Here is a 22,868-nt window from a genome sequence, read left to right on the forward strand (position 1 = left end):
CATGGCCAAGAACACATAAAAAGATGCTCAGGGCTATTGGTCATTAGGGAAATGCAAATCAAAACCACAAAATGATAGCACTTCATACGTACTAGCATGACCAAATCAAAAAGACAAAACAGGGGCATCTGGGTGGCCCAGTCAGTTGAATATCCGACTTCTGGTTTGGGCTTACGTCATGATCTCAGGGCCATGAGATTGAGCCCCGCTTTGGGCTCTGTGCTCAGCAGGGAGCCTGCTTGAGATCCTCTCCGTCCACCTCTTCCCCTCCTTGTGCTCACGCACACACATACGCTCTCTCTCTTTCTCTCTCAAATAAATAGAATTTTAAAAAGACAAAAACAGGTTTAACAAGAATGTGAAGAAGTTGGAAGCCTCATATAGCTGGTGGGACTGTACAAAGGTACAGCCACGTTGGACAACAGTCTAGTAGTTCCTCAAAAGATTAAACATAGAATTACCATATGGAAAAAAAAAGAATTACCATATGACTTAGCAGTTCTATTCCTAAGTATTTACCTAAAAGAACTAAAAACATATGCACACAAAAACTTGTACACCAGTATGCATAATACCCAAAAAATGGAAATAGCCCAAGTGTCCATCGACTGGTAAATAAGCAAAATACCCATTATCCATGCAATGACATATTACTCTTTCATGAAAAAAAAAAAAAAATGGGGCGCCTGGCTGGCTCAGTCAGTAGAACATACGACTCTTGGTCTTGGGGTCGTGAGTTCAAGTCCCATATGGGGCCTAGAGCTTACTTTAAAAAAAAGAAAAAGTACTGATACATGCTATCTCATGGATGCACCTTGAAAAATTATGCTAAGTGAAGGAAACCAGACACAAAAGGTCACAGTATTTATGATCTCATTTATAGGAAATGCCCAGGATGAGACACTTGGGTGGCTCAACAGTTGAGCATCTGCCTTCGGCTCAGGGTGTGATCCCGGTCCAGGGATTGAGTCCCTCATCGGGCTCCCTGCAAGGAGCTTGCTTCTCCCTCTTGGTCTCTGCCTCTCTCTGTGTCTTTCATGAATAAGTAAAATCTTAAAAAAAAAAAAAAAAAAAAAAAAGAAATGCCTGGGATAGGCCAATCCATGGAGAAAGAGAGCAGATTAGTGGTTGCCAGGGGCTAGAGGGGATGGCAGACTTGAGTGACTGCTAATGGGTATGGGGTTTCTTTTTGGAATAATGAAAATGTTCTGAAAATAGTGGTGATGGTTGTACACTTTGACTCTTCTAAAAATTACTCAATTGTATACTTTAAAAGGCTGAATTTTATGATGCGTGAATTTTATCTCAAAGCTATTAAAAAAAAAAAAAGAATATGGCACCCAAAGGGAATAATATCTTCTTGACGAGGAGTGAATCAGTATTTGAGGAATGGGAAAAGTCCAGTGATAAAGAAGGCATAAGGTTAGTGGGAATTCTTAAACTTGACACTAGAAGCAGTGTGGAGACCCTCTAGGCAAGGATAAGATGAGAGAGAAGCAATATATGCTACAGCCTGTTTAACCAAGTAGAAGTTATAAATAATCTATGACTTCCTAAGAATACCAGTAGCCCTGAGTTTCCATAATTGAATGTGATGCCCCTAAACTGATTTTCATGTTATATTTGGACATTCACCTGTCAGCTGTCAAATGTTTCAAACTAGCATTCAGTAGCACTGCCAGTCAGTTAGCTAAACAGCTTAATTTCAGCAACGTAGCCATCTTTATCCTGAAAAAAGGGGGAAATGGCCTTTGAAGAACAGCTTTAAACTTATAAGAAATATATTCTTAACGGAAGCAAATCTGACACTTTGCCTCTATTACTTTTTTACTGTTTTATGTATTGAGTCCAGTTTACTTTCTTACGGAATTTTTTCCCAAGCTAAAGAAATATGAAATTATGGTGAAAATTTGATATCTTTCTCAGAAATCATTATCCTTAAGTTTAGGCAGGTTACCTTCCTGTATATAACCAAAAGTAATTCAGAAAGTCATATGCTTAAGACCATTTTGTTCCTTTTTTCCTAATAGTATTTAATTAAGAGAGATTAGATTCTTCCCTAGACCATATTGATCCTTACTCAGACATGAGATATAAAATGTAAAATACCATCTATTCCTTCTTTGGCAAAAATGACTTTAGACCAACTTATGGAAAAACATATTGAATGAATATGAGTGAATGATATCAATGAATTTGATGTTCACACATATATGCATAGATGCCTACATTATGATTTCTTTTGTTTTATTAAGTGGGTGGAATGAATCATCTCCGAGAAAACGGCATAGTACACCGTGACATCAAACCAGGAAATATCATGCGTGTTATAGGGGAAGATGGACAGTCTGTGTACAAGCTCACAGATTTTGGTGCAGCTAGAGAATTAGAAGATGATGAACAGTTTGTTTCTCTGTATGGCACAGAAGAATATTTGGTAAGTCATGTATCACTAACTTATTTAAAGCTGAATATGCTGTAAATATGGGTAACTGCTCAACTAGTTCACTATAAAATGTAGCTTTTATGACAAAGATAAAAATTTTATTTTCATTATATGATATGTAATGAGGGAATTAGATATTGGTATCTAAGGATGCTGTTATTTTTCTGGTAAAAGATTCTTGTTTGATAACACTCATAAGTTAATTTTACTAATGATATAGATCTATATTAAAAGAAAAAGCTGGGGCGTCTGGGTGGCTCCATCGGTTAAGGGTCTGCCTTTGACCCAGGTCATGATCCCGGGGTCCTGGGATCGAGCTCCGTGTCAGGCTCTGTGCTCAACGGAGTCTGCTTCTCCCTCAGCCCTTCCCCCTGCTTATATTCTTTTGTTCTCTCTCTCTCTCTCTTTAATATAAATAAGTAAAATCTTTTTTTAAAGAGTATATTTAATTTTTCAAAGAATCCCCATACTATTTCAACACAGTGGCTGCACGAGTTTACATTCGCAACAATGGTGCCCAAGTATTCCCTTTTCTCCACATCCTTGCCAACACTTGTCATTTCTTGTCTTTTTATACTAGCCATTCTGACTGGTGTGAGGTGATATGTCATGGTTTTGATTTACATTTCCCTGATGATGAGTCACATTGAGCATCTTTTCCTGTTGGCCATCTGTTTGTCTTCTTCAGAAAAATGTCTTTTCAGGTCCTCTGCCCATTTATTAATCAGATTATTTGTGGGGTTTGGTATTGAGTTGTATGAGTTTAGCTTTTGCCTCTTAACAGACTTTTAAAATGGAAAGAACTGAACATTAAATTAACTCCCCAGAGTTCATGCTGTACTACAGGTTGAAATTTTACTCTAATCTCTTTCCTATTTCAGACTATGCCCAGTCCTCTTTTCAAATACAGTATACCAAAAGTTATAAAAAGAGTTAATAGCCTGAAGCTCAGCAATCTAGAAGTATTTATGTTTAAGTGAATATTTTTCTCATTTTGGAATTCCCAGACCAGATCTTAAATCTTCCTTCCCTTTGTTTGTGGAAGTCCAAAGAAAACTTCAGTATTCTTTCTTCCACCATTTTTAATATGATGGATATCTGAATAATATACACTGAGAGCTTTACAGTAGCTTTATCCTTATGTTCCTATTCCATATGTGTAGACCCAGGCTCTACACAAACAAGAAGCACATTTAGGAGAGAGCCAGTGAGCACAGATCTGTCTAACCAGCATGTATTAAGCCAAGATCATCAGTCAGTCACTCTGTGGGGAATTCTACCAGTTAGGAAATGTATTATTGCACCTTTTGCGGTGCAATACGAATGATACATTCGTCTCTTTCTAGAATCGTTGTATCTCCTCTTCCCAGCGTGGCACCCTCGTGTGCTAGAGGATATCGGGCATATCCAGGTACTCTGTTCACAGCACCATTTATACACTAAGTACTACCTACTGGTCAAAGGTCTGGCCAGCACGTCTAAGGACAGTAGTTTCTGTGCTATACCACAAAACCAGCAAAACTGCATAGACCCCATATGTCTGATAGGCATATGTTTGGACAGTCAATTCAAACCCCTCATGTTTATCACGTCTTTTGGTTTCTCATTACAATGTATTTCCCAATTTCCCCCACCCCTAGCCTCCCACTCCTTTTACCCCTTCCACCTCCCTACCCCCCCCCCATTACACACACACACAAACATACACACACACACACTGTCTCCAGGGATTGTGACCTTTTGGGAGTCAGATTCATAGATTGCATCATTTAGAAGCACCCTCCTAGTAGTGTTATCTGCATTGGTTCCCAGTCCTTGGGCCACAGCCACATACCACCATGTCATAAGGCATTTGTTTTGTTTTGTTTTGTTTGGTTTTGTTTTGTTTGTTTTGTTTTTAAGGCATTTGTTTTGATTTGGATGATGTTTCTACTTTGGTCCAGAGTACACACTTATAGCTTTATCTTTCAAGAATCTTAAAGTTCTAATGCATAACTTTTATAAAGGCAAATGTCAGGAGGCTAAGCATGTATGACTCCTGGTTGTATTCTGCAGAACTAAATGTCCATCAGAATCTCTGTCTAGACCTTTAAGCTCCTAAGCCATGTCCTATGAGATGTATCTGTACTCCAGAACTCTAGTATAGTGTCTCCAGGGCTTAAAGTCATGTGTTTAACATCAGATTAGCTATTTGGCTGGGTTGTTGCTACATCCCCAGTTAACCCTCTGAAATAATTCTAAAAATTTGATTTTTATCTCAGAGTCCATATGACTTGCTCTGATGGATTGCATGTGAGGGATGAGAAAAAGGAATCAAGGCTGCCTGTTAGGTTTGGGGTATAAGCAACTAGATAGATGATGTTACTTCTTTCCTAGAGGATAAAGATTAGAAGGAAACCAGTTTGAGAATGAAGACCAAAAGTCTGGGGATCCCTGGGTGGCTCAGCAGTTTGGCTCCTGCCTTTGGTCCAGGGTGTGATCCTGGAGTCCCGGGATCGAGTCCCACATGGAGCCCGCTTCTCCCTCTGCCTGTGTCTCTGCCTCTCTCTCTCTCTCAGTCTGTGTCTCTCATGAATAAATAAATAAAATATTAAAAAAAAAAAAGAAGACCAAAAGTCTCTTTTAGATATGATGAAGTATGAGCTACTTTTTAGTCATTAAAGAAAATAGTATGGGCAGCCCAGGTGGCTCAGCAGTTTAGCACTGCCTTCAGCCCAAGGGCCTGATCCTGGAGACCTGGGATCGAGTCCCACGTCGGGCTCCCTGCATGGAGCCTGCTTCTCCCTCTGCCTGTGTCTCTGCCTCTCCCTCCCCCCCCATATATATATACACACACACATTATATATATACGCACACACATATCTGCCTGAATAAATAAATAAAAACCTTTAAAAATATAGTAGAATATATGAATCTGTAGCTCAGGGCAGGAAATAGTTTTGGGAGTTAAAGTATATAGATAATATTTAATGCCGTAGGTCTAAATGGGAGATGAGGAAATGAGGCAGTTATCAGGTGAACAGCTATTTTGAGAAGTTTTGCTATGATGAGAAGCAGAGAATTGGGTCATAACTCAAAGGGTTGTGGAGTCAATTTAGGTTTTTTTTTTTTTAAATGGGAGATCTTAGGGATGCCTGGATGGCTCAGTCAGTTAAGCATCCAGCTCTTGATTTTGGCTCAGGTCATGATATCAGAGTTACGAGATGGAGCCCTGGTCTCTGCACTGGGTGTGGAGCCTGCTTAAGATTCTCTCTCTTATACTCCCCCTCCCGCACCATCTTCTTTAAAAAAGAAAGAGAGAGAGAAAAAAGAAAGAAAAAGGAAGGGAGGGAAGGAGGGAGGGAGGGAGGGAGGGAGGGAGGGAAAGAAAACGGGAGATCTTAAACTGAAAGAAATGATTCAGTGGGGGAAATTGAAACCTAAAAGGGTTAGGGCACGTGGGTGGCTCACATGGTTGGGCATCTGCCTTTGGCTTGGGTCATGGTCCCAGGGTCCTGGGATCAAGCCCTGCGTAGGGCTCCCTGCTCAGTGGGAAGCTTGCTTCTCCCTCTCCCTCTGCCTCTCCCCCTGCTTGTGTGCTCTCTTAATCAAATAAATAAATAAATAAAACTTAAAAATTAAAATAAAAGGGATAATTGCAAGAATTGATTTCTAGAATTGTTGAAACGATAGGGTAGGTTCCACAGCACAGATGGAAAAGTTAACCCTTGATAGGAGCAGTTCCATCATACTGGAAAGTAGGCCTGGAGTCTGGACATGGATTCAGGTAGGTTGGTATTTGATAAAAGGCATAAGGGAGAATTGATCTCTGATTGCTTCCATTTCCTCATTGAAGTATGAAGTGAGGTTTCAAAATTGAGAATCAAAGGAAGGATGGTATTGGAGGTTTGAGTAAAAGAAAAAAAAAATAGAATACTCTTTTCAGGAATGCCTGGGTGGTTCAGTCAATTAAACATCTGCCTTCAGCTCAGGTCATAATCCCAGAATCCTGGGATCAAGGCCCACATCAGGCTCCTTGCTCAAGGGGGAGTCTGTTTCTCCCTATGCTGCCATTCCACTTGCTTGTGCTCGTTCTCTCTTACAAACGAAGGAAGGAAGGAAGGAAGGAAGGAAGGAAGGAAGGAAGGAAGGAAGGAAGGAAGGAAGGAAGGAAGGAAGGAAGGAAGGAAGGAAGGAAGGAAAATAGTCTTTTCAGATTGGGGAAGTGAAATTATTTGGAAAATATGACAGAATTTGTAGGTGTTTTTGAACATCCATTTGTGTGTAACGTATTACCATGGAACACAAGTTAGTTTCTTCATCCTTTTTTTTTAAGCATCCTGATATGTATGAGAGAGCAGTACTAAGAAAAGATCATCAGAAGAAATATGGAGCAACAGTTGATCTTTGGAGCATTGGGGTAACATTTTACCATGCAGCTACTGGATCACTGCCATTTAGACCATTTGAAGGGCCACGTAGAAATAAAGAAGTGATGTAAGTGGTTTCTCCATCTGAAATTAGAAATAATTTTTTAAATGTATTTCCGTATTATTTTGTTTCATCATGCATTAGGGATGTACACTAATGAAAATTGCTTTTAGCCATCATTTCTGGTATTTCAAGCTATTTTGTTTTGAATAAGAATGCAACCTTATAAAGGCATAATTTTTCATATTGTGTTTAAGTATTTTATATACAAAGTGTAAATGGCATCAGTCTTTGGTCCATTATTAAAAATATACTTTCTGGATTCGATTTCAGCACACTGTTTATTTCTCTATGTGTACTACTTATCAGGGTGTTTTTCCTTTATATAACTGAAAAAAAAGAATAACTCTGTGAGGTACTAGAACCATTACCAGATTTAAGAGAAATAAAATTTTTTTTAAAAAGGGGCAGGGGGCGGCCCCGGGTGGCGGCCCCGGGTGGCTTAGCAGTTTAGCACCGCCTTCAGCCCAGGGTGTGATCCTAGAGACCGAAATCAAGTCCCATGTTGGGCTCCCTGCATGGAACCTGTTTTTCCCTCTCCTGTGTCTCTGCCTCTCTCTCTCTCTGTGTCTCAAATGAATGAATAATATTTTTTTTAAGTTTAAAAAAAAAGATTTTTACCCTGATCTGATTTCTTTTACCATTTCAGAAATAACATTTAATATACATATATAACATTTAATGATTTTTTCTAGTGTCGTGGTTTCAGTCCAAAGGCTAAAAATGTACTTTAGTAGTACATTATACTTTTATGAAATGCCATAATTATTGGGAAATAGTTAACTTGTATAAAATCACTGTTGGTAAACCAAATAAAGGAGGAAAGAGAAATGGAATTCTAGATGTGAAATTTTTTATAAACATCTCTACACTGACCACATGTCTTTTTATTGTAAGAAAAATTAGTGAATGACCCTGCTTCATGAGACAGGGCCAGTCTATGTACACATAAAGCTGTAAGGTTATAAATGCTGTTTAGAGAATGTTCTGGGACAGTAACTCGCTGACAGCCCAGTGTGTCCAGTCATTCATTAGATCTTAATATTTCTCTCAGACCTTTGCATTTTACCTGCCTTTTGTAAGCAGACATGATTTAAATAGTCACAACTATAAGAATATAATCTTTTTTTTTTTTTTTTTTTTTAAGAATATAATCTTTAGGGACGCCTGGGTGGCTCAGTGGTTGAGCGTCTGCCTTTGGCTCAGGGCGTGCTCCTGGAGTCCTGGGATTGAGTCCCACATTGGGCTCCCTGCATGGAGCCTGCTTCTCCCTCTGCCTGTGTCTCTGCCTCTCTCTCTCTCTCTCTCTCTATGTCTCTACCATGAATAAATAAATAAATAAAATCTTTTAAAAAAAAGAATATAATCTTTAATCTCACTTCTGGAAATTGAAGGAGAATATTTTTCAATATGTTTGTTGATTTGAGGAGGTAGAACCAGTTGATACAGTGACTCTTGCTAAAACCTGTATATCTGAATGTTTTCAGCAAGGACAGTCTGAATATTCATGCAAAAAAGACTCATCCACTACTGTACTGATGGTCTTGGTATAATGTCATTTTGAGCCTGCTTTACAGCAGTGCCTCTTTTATAAAAATCTTTTCATTAATGAAGGCTGAGAGTCAGTTTGTGTTTTTCTCATTAAACCTAAATTGTGCCTAACAGTTAATCATGTTTTTGTAGTCATACATATATTTTAAAGATTTTGCAGCATTTCTTGCTGCCCTAAAAATGGCTTAAATAAAAGCATGATGTTCCCTAATAAAGGAAACGTGACAAAATGATCATTTTTGTCCTCATGTGCACAGATACCCCATTAGAAGAATTTATTTCTTTATATGCACAGCTTTTCATGAACACTGATAACGTTCAGAGGTGCTTGAGATAGTAATGGACTGTTTTACTATTGAAGGATGCATTTATCACGTTATAGCAGTGTTCCCTTGGTATCTCATTTCATGTCATCAGTGTATTTATATATGGATCTTATCAAAATGAGTAAAGCTTTTCCAGAAATTGTAAGAATTGTGCCACTCATTCTGTTCATCACTTCTTTCTTACATTAATCTCATATCTCTACTTACTCCTCCACAGTCAGATCTTTTCCCATGTGAATGCAACTTACTTTTCACATTAAATTCCTTCTTTGAAAAATGTTAAAACCGAACTCCTGGCTGCCTCTCCTGAGAAAGCAGCAGGTGGTCGAAATCAGTGGTACTAGTGTCTTCTGCTTTTTAGAGAATATATCGATTTGCTCAGAGCACATTTCTGTAGACATTAAACAAATGAACAAAAAGTCATGCCAGAAATAGTATCTATAAACTATGTAAGACTGCTGTATTATGTTTTACATTTTCATCTGGATGAAAGTATTTCTGAAGGCATGGAACCCTTATTTTTCTCCCACTCTCAGGTTTTGTTTAGGAAAGTGTTGAAACCTGCCAGATTTCATGGACTCTCTCTCATTGACTTGCTACATCTTTATGGTATTCCTTTGCTTTCCCCTCCAGCCCTTTCTTCACCTCTTTTTTTTTTTTTTTTATCACCTACCTCAAGGATCCAGTTAAATTTGGCTTTTCATGCCCGTACACACCCCTATTCCTATATGTCTGTGTATTTTTTTTATTTTCAAAAAATCTTTCTTATACTGTGCTGTGTATAGTGTTGTTTTCTTAAAAAAAAAAATGCTATTGTTCATCCTGCAGTAATTTCGTAGTCTAGTTGACTGCCTTTGGATAATATGGGTAAAATGAATTTTTATGACCTAGAAACATTCTGTAACATAACTTTTTTTGTGTTTGCTCGATTTTTTCAGATGGAAAATTAATATTTTTGTTGTCAACATCAAGATGCTGTTATATGTCACTCTGAGATCCCAATGAAAATTAATTATGGCATATATAAAATAATCGTACAACCACACTATTCTACTTCAGTCAGTCAGATTCAAAGTATTTTGATTGTTTTATGGATCCTGTGAACATCAATCACAAAGTTTCGTCTAGTAGATAATTGTAGGTGCAACTGAGGAAATATTTTTGCAAAGCCCATTGATACGCCATGCAATAATGAACTGCTTATTTTATTCTGCATTTATTCCTCCCAAGGTATAAAATAATTACTGGAAAGCCTTCTGGTGCAATATCTGGAGTACAGAAAGCAGAAAATGGGCCAATCGACTGGAGTAGAGACATGCCTGTTTCTTGTAGTCTTTCTAGGTCAGTATGGTGTATCCAGTTCTGTTTTACACTTCAGTGTTTGAAATCTTTATTGACTAAAATCACAAATACTTAAGTGTAGTTTGATTTGGGTTTTCGGGGGGGTTTTTTTGTAAGATGTTACTATGTTTTAGATGTGCTTTGATTTGTCATCTTTGGCCTTGTGGCACTATAAAGATTGATTCTGATCTATATAAATAGTTTTGTCAGATCTCTATTAGGACAGAGGACAAACATTTTTGAAATTGCTAATCACTAGTCTTAGAATTCTGTCCTGAGTAGAGATCCAGCTTAGGACCTTGGCATCTTCTGTAGTGACCATCCATATTGACAGACCACAAATAGTGGTACAGATGGGAGGGAATAACTAGAGTTCTAAAGAACACTCAATAAGTTTAGTAATATCCTCATTTTTTAAAAGTCTTCATATTCTTGAAAAGGGGAGAATTAATCACTTTCTACTACTTTTTTCAGCATCTCAAATGTTCAGATGGGTCTTCTTTAACTTAGCAACCAGAACTCAAAAAAATTATATTATCAGACATGAATTCTGTTACCACAAAGAGAAACTTAAGGAGAAGGAAATTAAAAGTAAAGAGTAAATTATTTTAGATATTACTCTGGAAATAAAGCCAAGACACTTATCAATATTTGGAATTTCTGATTACTAAATTAACTTCCATTTTTCCTGAGTGTGGCACTTGTGTAATCCACAGGTAACGTAGGTTATGATTTACTAGCTTAACATCTATTATAGTTTGTGGGTACTTTTTGAATGCAAAAATTTCTTTCTATAAATAAATTCAAAAGATATTTTAAATTTATTTTTATAAATACTTTAAGTAATACAAATTAGCAATGAAAACAACTGCAAAAAAAAAAAAAAAGATAACCATCATTATATGTATTAGCCAAAACTGTGTAACAAGTGAGAAAGACCTAATAACTTAGTGTGTAGGTGAAAAAGGATATAGATTGACCCTTCTCATTGAAAGTTCACATGTGTATGTGACTCAAAGCCAAGCTGAATCCTTGGACTCAGACTGTTGCGTCAAGACTTGGTCTCTTCAGATCATTAGATCTGCTTTTCTCTGATTTGTCTTTACTCTGGGTCAGGCTTTTTGCTGGTAACCACAAGGTAGCTGCTGCCATTCGCAGACTTACATTCTCAATGCTTTGAAAGCTCAGTCTAAGACTCATAGCAAAGATTTCTGGGTTGATTCTCATTTAACTGACTTGCATGCTACCAACTGTCCACCTCCAACTAATGATAATAACCACACCAAAGAATTGTTCCAGTGTCTGTTACCATAGTCAATATATAGTTTAGGGACACCTGGGTGGCTCAGTCAGTTAAGCGCCCAACTCTTGATTTCAGTTCAGGTCTTGATCTCAGAATTTTGAGTTCATGCCCCATGTTGGGCTCTACACTAAGCATTGAGCCTACATTTAAATATATATATTTTTTTTTTTAACTATTTGAAATTGCTAATTGAGAGTCTGAGTATATTATATAATTCAGTGAAAGCATGAGAAAAAATAAAGGCCTTTCCATTCTTTTTTTAACTTTTTTTTAAATTTACGCTTTTTCTAAAAATTTTATTTGAATTCAGTTAATTAACATATAATGTATTAATTGGTTTCAGAGGTGGAGGTCCGTGATTCATCAGTCTTATATCATACCCAGTGCTTATTACATCACATACTCTCCTTAATATCCATCACTCAGTTACCCTATCTCCCCACCCACTCCCCCTTAAATTTAAGCTTATTAGTCAAAGATTATCTCTAGTTGAGTTGGCACTAATTGATTGCTGGATAATTATATTAATTTTACTTTCTAAAGAAGTAAACTACAAAAAGAAAACTACAAAAGGCATATAAACTCAACATTAAAATTATATATTAGAGAGCCATATTAAAAGGACATTAAAGATTCTGAAATTCAACCATTATCTTATCATCATGACTTCCTGGTTCTAATCCATTAATCTTGCCTGGATGGCCATGGATATATATAACATTAGAATGTGTTTGGAAAAGTAAGAAAACTTGAGAAGGAGCAAATCAAAGAAAATAATCAGTAAAAGATAAGGTAACATAAAAATACCATAACCCCTGATTAATTGAGAAGTGATCTTAAACGAAGTTACCTGACTTTCTGAAAAGTTGGCAGATATTTTAAAATTTTAGATCATCTAAGTTGTAGCAGTTCCTTTGATTTGTTGGTAAATATTATGATTCTTGTACCTAGACAAAATACAACATTCACTCTTCAAGTAACTTTTTCAATACTATTTTAGGGGTCTTCAAGTTCTACTTACCCCCGTTCTTGCAAACATCCTGGAGGCAGATCAGGAAAAGTGTTGGGGTTTTGACCAGTTTTTTGCAGAAACTAGTGATATACTTCATCGAATGATAATTCATGTTTTTTCACTGCAACAAATGACAGCTCATAAGATTTATATTCATGGCTATAATACGTAAGTACCTCTTTATGTTTTCATCCTATATCATAACGTGTTCTATAATTATCTTCCTAAAAATAGAGGAAATGGGATCCCTGGGTGGCGCAGCGGTTTGGCGCCTGCCTTTGGCCCAGGGCGCGATCCTGGAGACCCGGGATCGAATCCCACATTGGGCTCCCGGTGCATGGAGCCTGCTTCTCCCTCTGCCTGTGTCTCTGCCTCTCTCTCTCTCTTTCTCTCTCTCTCTCTCTCTCTCTCTCTCTCTGACTATCATAAATAAATAAATAAATAAATAAATAAATAAATAAATAAATAAATAAATCTTTAAAAAAAAATAGAGGAAATGGAAAAGATGTCTCAGCTTCTCCAAAGACACCCACTTCCCACTTAGGAAATTACATTTCAGTGCTTAATAAGTTCTTTTTCTCTTATTTTTGAAGTAAAAGGATTAATTTTCTACTTATAAAATTTACGGGTAAATTAGTTCTTAAACTGCAAGTTTTGCAAGACAATTCTTTTTTCTATGCCTTCTCTCTTACATAATCTACCAATAAATGGGCTGGGTTTTATTAAGAGTACTGCCCTGTCAGGGTTGCCTGGCTGGTTCAGTCAGTAGAGCATGCAACTCTTAATCTCTGGGTCCTCAGCTCAAACCCCATTTGGTCGTAAAGCCTATTTTTTAAAAAAAGAAAACTGCCTGTTTTGTTTTGTTGGCACTGCCCTGTCATTTAAAAAATATTAAAACAGGGCACCTGCGTGTCTCAGTTAGTTGAATATCTGCCTTCAGCTCGGGTCATGGTTCCAGGGTCCTGGGATCAAGCCCCTTCTCAGGCTCCTTTCTCAGTGGAGAGTCTGCTTGTCCCTTTGTTCCTTCTCCCTGCTCTTGCATGCTCTCTCTCTCCTCAAATCTTAAAAAAATTTAAAGCATAAGCCTTTTTTTTTTTTTAAGATTTTATTTATTTATTTGAGAAACAAATAGGCAGAGACACAGGCAGAGAGAGAAGCAGGCTCCATGCCGGAAGCCTGACGTGGGACCTGATCCTGGGTCTCCAGGATCACACCCTAGGCTGAAGGCACCGCTAAACCGCTGAGCCACCCAGGCTGCCCCTAAAGCATAAGTCTTAAATATAGTTAGTATGGTTATTATTTGCATACGTGGCATAAAATCCTTATTAAGTGCTAGAGAAATAATCATTTGTGTTAACTAAACAAAAACACATTATACCTATATTATTTTTGTTTAATCTGCCTATGTGTTAGAACTGCATGTAACTGGTGCCTGGGTGGCTCAGTGGTTGAGCGTCTGCCTTTGGATTGGGTTGTGATCCTGGGGTCCTGGGATCAAGTTTTGCGTCAGGCTCCCTAAAGGGAGCCTGGTTCTCCCTCTGCCCGTGTATCGGGCTCTGTCTCTGTGCCTCTCATGAATAAATAAATTAAAATCTTAAAAAAAAATAAAAAAAAGAAGTGAACGTAACTAAGTATCACACGCTTACATGTAAAACTAGGGAAATCTGAATATCATAGGTAGATTATATCAGTATCAATATCCTGGTTGTAGTATACTATATTATATGCAAGATGTTACCATTGGGGAAAACTGGACAAAGGGTATATAGCATCTCTGTATTATTTCTTACAACTGCATGCGAATCTACAGTGGTCTCAGTGTTTTTTAAAATGAAGAGGAAAAAAACATTTCACCCATTCTATAAGCCTTAGTGTCTGTTTTAACAAGATTCAAATAGCAGTTTTGATGTCTCATAAAACTCAAAAAGAGACCTTTACTGGCAATTAATTAAGGAATAAAATCAATTAGATAAAATATTTTAGATTGTAATATGTACCATGTATAATATACTATTAGTATTATAAACTTAAATATATAGCAATATAATAAAATAAAATGACATATCAAATATATTTTTTTATCTTTGTCTTGTTATATAATAGCCTAAGTAAGTATGTATCATAGGGGAATGCCTGGGTTGCTCAATAGTTGAGCGTCTGCCTTCAGCTCAGGGCATGATCCCAGGGACCTGGGATCGAGTCACACATCAGGCTTCCTAAAAAGAGCCTGCTTCTCCCTCTATCTGTGTCTCTGCCTCTCTCTGTGTCTCTCATGAATAAATAAATAAAATCTTTAAAAAAAAAAGTATCATAGGGGCACCTGGGTGTCTCAGTCACCAACTCATGATTTCGGCTCAGGTCATGGTCGCAGGGTCCTGGGATCAAGCCCCACCCCACATTGGGCTCTGAGCTCAGCAGGGAGTCTGCTTGTCCCTTTTCCTCTACTCCTCTTCCCGCTCATGCGCACTCTCACTCTCTTTCTCTCAAATAAATAAAATCTTTTAAAAAAACAAAATGAACCGTAGTTAGGTACTAGCCACTATTTCATTTTAAGAGTACATCTGAACATCAAAAGCCCACCTAAGCCTGAGCCAAATCACAGCATTGCTGCTGTTATGTCTCTTTGATTGCATAGGTCTATTCAGGGAGAACCTACCTTTTTCCCCAAAACATCATTTTGAAAAAAATCTTGTTTTATTCATTTAACAAATATTTTACAGTCATGTCTCAGAGACGGTTCTCAGCTGTTTAAGGCATTTAATCCTCACCATGGTTCTGTGAGGTAGGTGATACTGCTTGCGTTTTATAGATGAGAAAACTAGCACAGAGGAGTTAAGTAGCTTGATAACTCAGCAAGTAAATAGAACTGGAATCTGAATCCAAGTAGTCTGATCCAGAGTCCGTGCTTGAAGTGCTCTGCTATGTTGACTTCCTGTTATTAAACATTAAGAATCCTCTGTCGTGGGACGCCTGAGTGGCTCAGTGGTTGAGCGTCTCCCTTCAGCCCAGGTGGTGATCCCAGAGTTTGGGGATCGAGTCTGTGTCTCTGCCTCTCTCTGTGTGTGTCTCTCATGGATAAATAAAATCTTAAAAAAAAAAAGATTTCTGTGTCTTACACATATCCAGCATGGGTATTCAGACATAAAAGTATTTTAGAATTGATTGCTGTCTAGACAGGTTATGTGGAATTTTCAGTTTAATAGACATTTTAGTACCCACATCAACAGTGTTTCTATAGCCTGGCCATGATCTGAAGTATCACATAGAAATGAATGTTGTTGTACTCAGCCCCAAAATTTTTTTACGTTTAATCTCAATTGTGTTGTCCTTTTGAATTTTTCTCACACAGTGCTACTGTATTTCATGAACTGGTGTATAAACAAACCAAAATTATTTCTTCAAACCAAGAACTTATATATGAAGGACGACGTTTAATCATAGAACCTGGAAGACTGGCACAGCATTTCCCTAAAACTACTGAGGAAAATCCCATCTTTGTAGTAAGTCAGGAACCTCTGAGTACCATAGGATTGATATATGAAAAAAGTAAGTTGGGATTTTCCTGGCGATCTTGCTAGCCATTAAAAAAAAAGATGACCTGGGATCCCTGGGTGGCGCAGCGGTTTGGCGCCTGCCTTTGGCCCAGGGCTCGATCCTGGAGACCCAGGATCGAATCCCACGTCAGGCTCCCGGTGCATGGAGCCTGCTTCTCCCTCTGCCTGTGTCTCTGCCTCTCTCTCTCTCTCTCTCTGTGACTATCATAAATAAATAAAATTTAAAAAAAAAAATAAAAAAAGATGACCTATAAAAATAATTGGCATTTTCATAAAGTTTATTGATGATAGTAATGTAGAATTTTCATAAACATTAAAATTTTGTAAATTAGTTGAATTAGACTAGTAATAAAAGTGAAAAGCTTTATAGGCTACAGAATTTGACTTTGAATAGTTTCAAAAAATGGTGAAATGGTAAAATAGTTTGTCATGCATGTTTTACTGTAGCTCTCTGCTTTTAGTATTTATTCACACTCAAAATAACCTTTTGGGGATCCCTGGGTGGCGCAGCGGTTTGGCGCCTGCCTTTGGCCCAGGGCGCGATCCTGGAGACCCAGGATCGAATCCCACGTCAGGCTCCCGGTGCATGGAGCCTGCTTCTCCCTCTGCCTGTGTCTCTGCCTCTCTCTCTCTCTCTCTCTGCGACTATCCTAAATAAATAAATAAAATATTTAAAAAAAAAAAAAAAAAAAAAAAAAAAAAAAAAAATAACCTTTTGTATCATAAATATGAGCAAATATTTATTGTATCCAGTGTGAATAGGATACTTTGCCAGGCTTTGGAGTCTAAGAAAAATTAGATCTACATTTGGAATCAAATTATTAATCCTACTGGTGAAAAAAAGATTACCCAGATTTTACTTTTCTATTTGGATCTTTGGGATTTGATTTTTTTTTTTTTTTTTTTTTTTTTTTTTTTTTTTTTTTTTATTTATTTTATGATAGTCACAGAGAGAGAGAGAGGCGCAGAGACACAGGCAGAGGGAGAAGCAGGCTCCATGCACCGGGAGCCCGACGTGGGATTCGATCCCGGGTCTCCAGGATCGCGCCCTGGGCCAAAGGCAGGCGCCAAACCGCTGCGCCACCCAGGGATCCCTGGGATTTGATTTAAAGAGAAGCATTAAACTTATTGTGTTGGAATATATTTAAGAAAAAAAAACAGAACTTCTTAGAAATATTTCAGGGAACTTCTTTGTTGTTAAGGAATGGGCATTAATTGTTTAAAGTGATTTATTTATGTTTTTCTAAGTGATTTTTTTTTTAACCTGGAGAAGAACGTTAGAGTTTTGCTACTAATGTTTAATTTAGAGGTAATCTAGAGGTTAATATTTAATTTTTTTTAAATTGCTACATAGAGGCTCTAATAATTTATTCAAAATATTTTATTTCTGATTTTAATTATTTTATTATATTATTTTATTATTTCAGTTTCCCTCCCTAAAGTTCATCCACGTTACGATTTAGATGGGGATGCTAGCATGGCTAAGGTTAGTATTTAATTAAATTACTATGAACAAAATTACTGTGTAAACATCTGAATTAAAATTATCAATAGTAGAAACAATAAAATGTATTATCTGTACATATGCCTATATGATTTAGGAAATTATTCATTTAAATGGTTATCCATTGCAAATTATTTTGTGTTCTCTTCCTTCTTTGAATTCCTAAATCTTGAACTCCTAAATCTTGAATCTCTCTCCTAGAGAAAAAATTTTCTCTCTAGAGGCAGTGCATGTTTAACATTATCATGTTAATAATGAAATATTTATTGTATCTCTCTATAGCTTTTAGAAATTGGTAGTTTGTGGTTTTTAAATTACCTGATAAAAATATATAAGCTTGAAAATTGATATGTAGAAGCTTTTCTTACCCTGTACCACAATTAGCACCAAATATTCACATTTTGTGTTTCTTCATTAGGCAATAACAGGAGTCGTGTGTTATGCCTGTAAAATTGCCAGTACTTTGCAGCTTTATCAGGAATTAATGCGAAAGGGGATACGATGGTTGATGTAAGTAATAGATTGAAATTTGAAAATAGGGGATCCCTGGGTGGCTCAGAAGTTTACTGCCTGCCTTTGGCCCAGGGTGTGGTCCTGGGGTCCCGGGATCGAGCCCCACATCAGGCTCCCTGCATGGAGCCTGCTTCTCCCTCTGCCTGTGTCTCTGCCTCTCTCTATGTATCTCATGAATAAATAAATAAAATCTTTAAAAAAAAAAAAAAAAACGAAATTTGAAAATAAGTGGTAACTTATCATTGACACTTCACCTCTTTAGGTAAGGTCAGGTGCTTGGGGTTTTTTGTTTCTTTTTGTTTTTGTTCTGTTTTGTTTTTATTTATGATAGGCACACAGTGAGAGAGAGAGGCAGAGACACAGGCAGAGGGAGAAGCAGGCTCCATGCACCGGGAGCCCGACGTGGGATTCGATCCCGAGTCTCCAGGATCGCGCCCTGGGCCAAAGGCAGGCGCCAAACTGCTGCGCCACCCAGGGATCCCTTCTGTTTTGTTTTTAAAGATTTTATTTATTATTCATTCAGAGAGAGAGAGGGAGAGGGGCAGAGACATAGGCAGAGGGAGAAGCAGGCTCCATGCAGGGAGCCTGATGTGGGACTCAATCCCGGGTCACCCAGGTATCCCCAAGGACTTTAGTTTTAACTAATCTCGCACCCAACGTGGGGCTGAAACTCACAACCCCGAGATCAAGAGTCACATGTTCCACCAGCAAAGCCAGCCAGGTGTCCCTTAGATTTTATTATAATACATTTGTTTCACATTTAGTTTATAAAACATTTAGCAACTATGTTTTCATTTGATTCCTACAATAAACTTGTGAGACAGGGAGGACAAATACTATTTGAATTTTAAAACTTATGCCACACTCTACAATGTCATAAATGAAATCTTTTTCCAGGGCCCTTACTTGGCTGTCATTTCACTATCTTGGTAGGCTTTAGGTTTTGTTGTTGTTAAAATTTTATTTATTTATTTGAAAGAGAGCATGTGCACACAAGCAGAAGGAATGGCAGAGGCAGAGGGAGAGGCAGGCTCCCCACTGAGCCACCCAGGCACCCTGGCTTTTTTTTTTTTTTCTTTTAAGATTTTATTTATTCCGCTGAAAGAAAGAGAACACAGGCGACAGGGAGGGGCAGAGGGAGAGGGAGAAGCAAACTCCCTGCTGGGCAGGGAGCCCAACTCAGGGCTTAATCCTGGGACCCCAGGACCATGACCTGAGCCAAAGTAGACACTTAACCGGCTGAGCTACCCAGGCATCCCCACTTTGGAGTTGTTATAATGCAGTACAATCTGTACTTGTTCTAAAGTTTATATCCTCAGAATCTTCCTGTTTCTTGCCTTTTTCCCAAATGAAGTATACACTCTATTTTTGTAACAGCATTTTTGAGCTATAATTCACATACTGTTTAATTCACCCATTCTTAAGTGTATAATTCAGTGATTTCTAGTACATTCACAGAGTTGTGCAGCTGTCACCACTCATTGTATTTTTGTCACTCCAAATAGAAACCCTGTACCCACAAACAACAACAAAAAAAGAAACCCTGTACCCATTAGCAGTCACTTTCCATTTTCCCTGTAACCTCCTAGCCCCAGGCAATGACAAATACACTATCTATATAGATTTGCCTATTCTAGACTTTTCATAGAAATGAAATTATTCAGTGAAGTACACACTTACTTTGACAAGCAATAAAAGCATGTTTTTACTAAATAACTTATTCTAGGTCAGAATATTGATCATCTAGTTAAGACCATCTAGTTAAGTTACTAGTCTAGTAAGTCTCTTCCCTGAAAGTAACCACCATAAGAAATGTTTTGTGGATGAATATGACTTGCCCTTTTTGGTTTTTTGTTTGTTTGTTTGTTTTATCTCTCTTGATTTGTAGATGTTATCTCTCATCTGATAGAAGCAGAGAATAAATGGTCTCCCTTGAACATTACATCTCCAGTTTCTGTACATCATTTGAGGCTTTTGAATTTTATGTACGTGTAGTAACGGCCTCATGTTCTCTGGGTTTACAGTGCTCTTTGGCTTTAATGCTTATGACAGCTTATTTATACCTGCCTCATGCCTACCCTTCCCTTCTTGCACAAACATGCATGAAGCATCTCATCATACTCGTTCTGGCTCTTTAAGAAGAAAAAAGAATGATGACACTTTTTCCCGCCTCTCATTTTTATGTTTAGTCCATAGGTTGATGGAGTTTCTTGTGTTCATTGTATGTGGATATGTATCCACTTTGTAAGCTTGCGCTCTTCTCTGTCCCTTGAGGAGCCTCTCATTTTTACTAAACACTTTCTGGAAAAGTAAACTCTTACTTTTGTGGTATTGTTACTAACAGTTCTCATGTTCTCTTGCTCTTGCTATCTACCACAGTCACTACTCCAAAAAGCTTTTGTTCCCTTTATGTCCTAACTTTTCATTTCATAAGTCATAAGAAGATAGTTTTTGGCTTTTTTTCCTTTTTTTTTTGTTTTTTTGTTTTTGTTTTTGTTTTTGTTTTGAGGGGTTTTTTAAAATAGTTTTTATGTAGATCACTGTTGGCAAGCTTTTTCAGTTAATAGGTATTTTAGACTTTGTGGGCCACATAAGGTTTCTTCTGTTTTTACAACCTTTGAAATTATAAATATTATTCTTCACAAGAACAAATTTAGTTTGTTGACCCTTAATGTAGACCAAAAGCCTTCCAGTTTTATTACATACTATGTTATCCTGCTTCTTCAGAGTCATAATCTACTATGAATAGTAAAAATTAACTCTCCTGGTGTAAAGCATAATGCTATTTATATTTAGGTATTCATGTGATTGTAGATTAATTTCATTCCTTAATTTTTTTTACCTTAATTCAATTTTTTAATGCCTTAGATTTCCAAACTGTTAACCTACTAAGTAATAATTAATGGTTTGTGCCCTAGATAGGGGTCAGAGCGATGCTTTCAGTAATAAAAAGTGAATTGGCAAGATTAATCCCAAGGGGGAAAAAATGAATTAGCTTTCATAATATAACAAGATTGTTAATAAATTTGTCTAAACAGTAGTAACACAGTGTAATTAGTGATAGACAAGAGAAAACAAATCATTCTTTAAAGCAAACAAATCTGGGGCACCTAGGTGGCTCGGTGGTTGAGCATCTGCCTTTGGCTCAGGTCGTGATCCTGGGGTCCTGAGATTGAGTCCCACATCGGGCTCCCCACAGGGAGTCTGCTTCTCCCTCTCCCTATGTCTCTGCCTCTCTCTGTGTCTCTCATGAAAGAGAGAGAGAGAGAGAGAGGGAAGGAAGGAAGGAAGGAAGGAAGGAAGGAAGGAAGGAAGGAAGGAAGGAAGGAAGGAAGGAAGGAAGGAAGGAAGGAGAGAGAAAGAAAGAGAGAGAGAGAAAGAAAGAAGAAAGAAAGAGAAAGAAAGAAAAGAAAGAAAGAAAGAGAAAGAAAGAAAGAAAGAAAAGAATCATTCTTTAGATAATCTAATGAGAATATTATTATTTTTTAGAGAATTAGTTAAAGATGATTATAATGAAACTGTTCACAAAAAGACAGAAGTTGTGATCACACTGGATTTCTGCATCAGAAACATTGAAAAAACTGTGAAAGTGTAAGTAGATTACTTAATAAATTGGTTAAAATGATAAATATTGTCCCATTTCTCTTTCATTTATTTAGCTATCTTTGGCATAATATAGTTGCCATGCAAGTGTTTGTAGTATTAAGATATAGTCTTAGATTAAGTTAATTCCTCACAAAGACAAAAATACTTAGTTGTCTCAGTAAGAAATGAACATTTGGTGGCATTTTCTCCTTCCCTTTGCAAAGGAAAAGGTAATCTTGACATAGAAATATCTCATTTTTTAACCTTGCAAGGTAGACACTCTGAATAGGGAAAATATAAAAACTGCAGTCAACGAAGGAAGTAGGAAAACATATTCTAGAACTGTATTTTGGTAGTGTTTATAGAATTTGGGGTTTACTTGTAGTTTACTATTATTTATTAATTAATATTATCCCTGAGACTATTTTTTGAAACAGAATATTTTAGACTTACCTGTTCCTAGGCTGTGTTATTTATACTGTAGAGGAAATACAATTAATGAAATTAGTATGTACTATTGACTGCCATTCCACAATCTAGTATTTTGACTGTTCTGCTGGCATAAGACTTAATAATTGTCTTTTTTATGTTATCATACATTAAAATTTATTAGTAGAAGTATATAAAATTCCTTCTTTATAGAGACATCAGGTTTTCTTGGAATCTGTTACTTTTATTAGTCTTTGCATTCAGTATTCTAAATAATTATAATAACATATAATTTATAAAACATCTTTTAAAATCTGTATATTCATAATGCTCATTGAATTTTTTCGTACTTGTTTTGTATACAGATATGAAAAGTTGATGAAGATCAACCTAGAAGCAGCAGAGTTAGGTGAAATTTCAGACATACACACCAAATTGTTGAGAGTAAGTATTTACAAAATTATGACTGTCATTGGAACTATGCTAATGGTTCTCCTACTTGACTTTCACAACAATGCTATGAGATACAAAGTATTGGGTAGCCCCGGTGGTTCAGCGGTTAGCGCCACCTTCATTCCAGGGTGTGATCCTGGAGACTTGGAATCGAGTCCCATGTCGGGCTCCCTACATGGAGCCTGCTTCTCCCTCTGCCTGTGTCTCTGCCTCTCTCTCTCTCTGTCTCTCATGAATAAATAAATAAAATCTTTTTTTAAAAAAGAAACAAAGTATTAACCATATTTTACAGGTAAAGAAACAAGCTTAATTAGATGATTAAAAGTATTTTAAAGGATATTTAATGTAAGAAATGTTTTATAAAACGTATTGTCTTGTTT

The 22,868-nt window shown here is 37.1% G+C and overlaps 1 protein-coding gene across 5 annotated transcripts in view; it reads left to right on the plus strand.

Annotated features, from left to right (window-relative positions):
• Positions 1 to 22,868, plus strand: part of TBK1 (TANK binding kinase 1) — a 41,845-nt gene that overhangs the window by 13,183 nt on the left and 5,794 nt on the right. For 3 of the 5 annotated variants that reach the window (XM_025476722.3, XM_049115733.1, XM_049115734.1), the window contains exons 5-13: positions 2,256 to 2,437; positions 6,763 to 6,923; positions 10,025 to 10,135; positions 12,439 to 12,618; positions 15,800 to 15,996; positions 17,432 to 17,490; positions 17,927 to 18,018; positions 21,511 to 21,612; positions 22,401 to 22,479. In XM_025476722.3, coding sequence (XP_025332507.1) covers positions 2,256 to 2,437; positions 6,763 to 6,923; positions 10,025 to 10,135; positions 12,439 to 12,618; positions 15,800 to 15,996; positions 17,432 to 17,490; positions 17,927 to 18,018; positions 21,511 to 21,612; positions 22,401 to 22,479 — 1,163 coding nt within the window. Of the gene's footprint in view, positions 1 to 1,276; positions 1,423 to 2,255; positions 2,438 to 6,762; positions 6,924 to 10,024; positions 10,136 to 12,438; positions 12,619 to 15,799; positions 15,997 to 17,431; positions 17,491 to 17,926; positions 18,019 to 21,510; positions 21,613 to 22,400; positions 22,480 to 22,868 lie in introns of all 5 variants that reach the window. The other 2 variants (XM_049115736.1, XM_025476724.3) reach the window with 2 other exon arrangements.

This window comes from Canis lupus, chromosome 10, assembly GCF_003254725.2.
Source record: "Canis lupus dingo isolate Sandy chromosome 10, ASM325472v2, whole genome shotgun sequence".
NCBI classification, from domain to species: domain Eukaryota; kingdom Metazoa; phylum Chordata; class Mammalia; order Carnivora; family Canidae; genus Canis; species Canis lupus.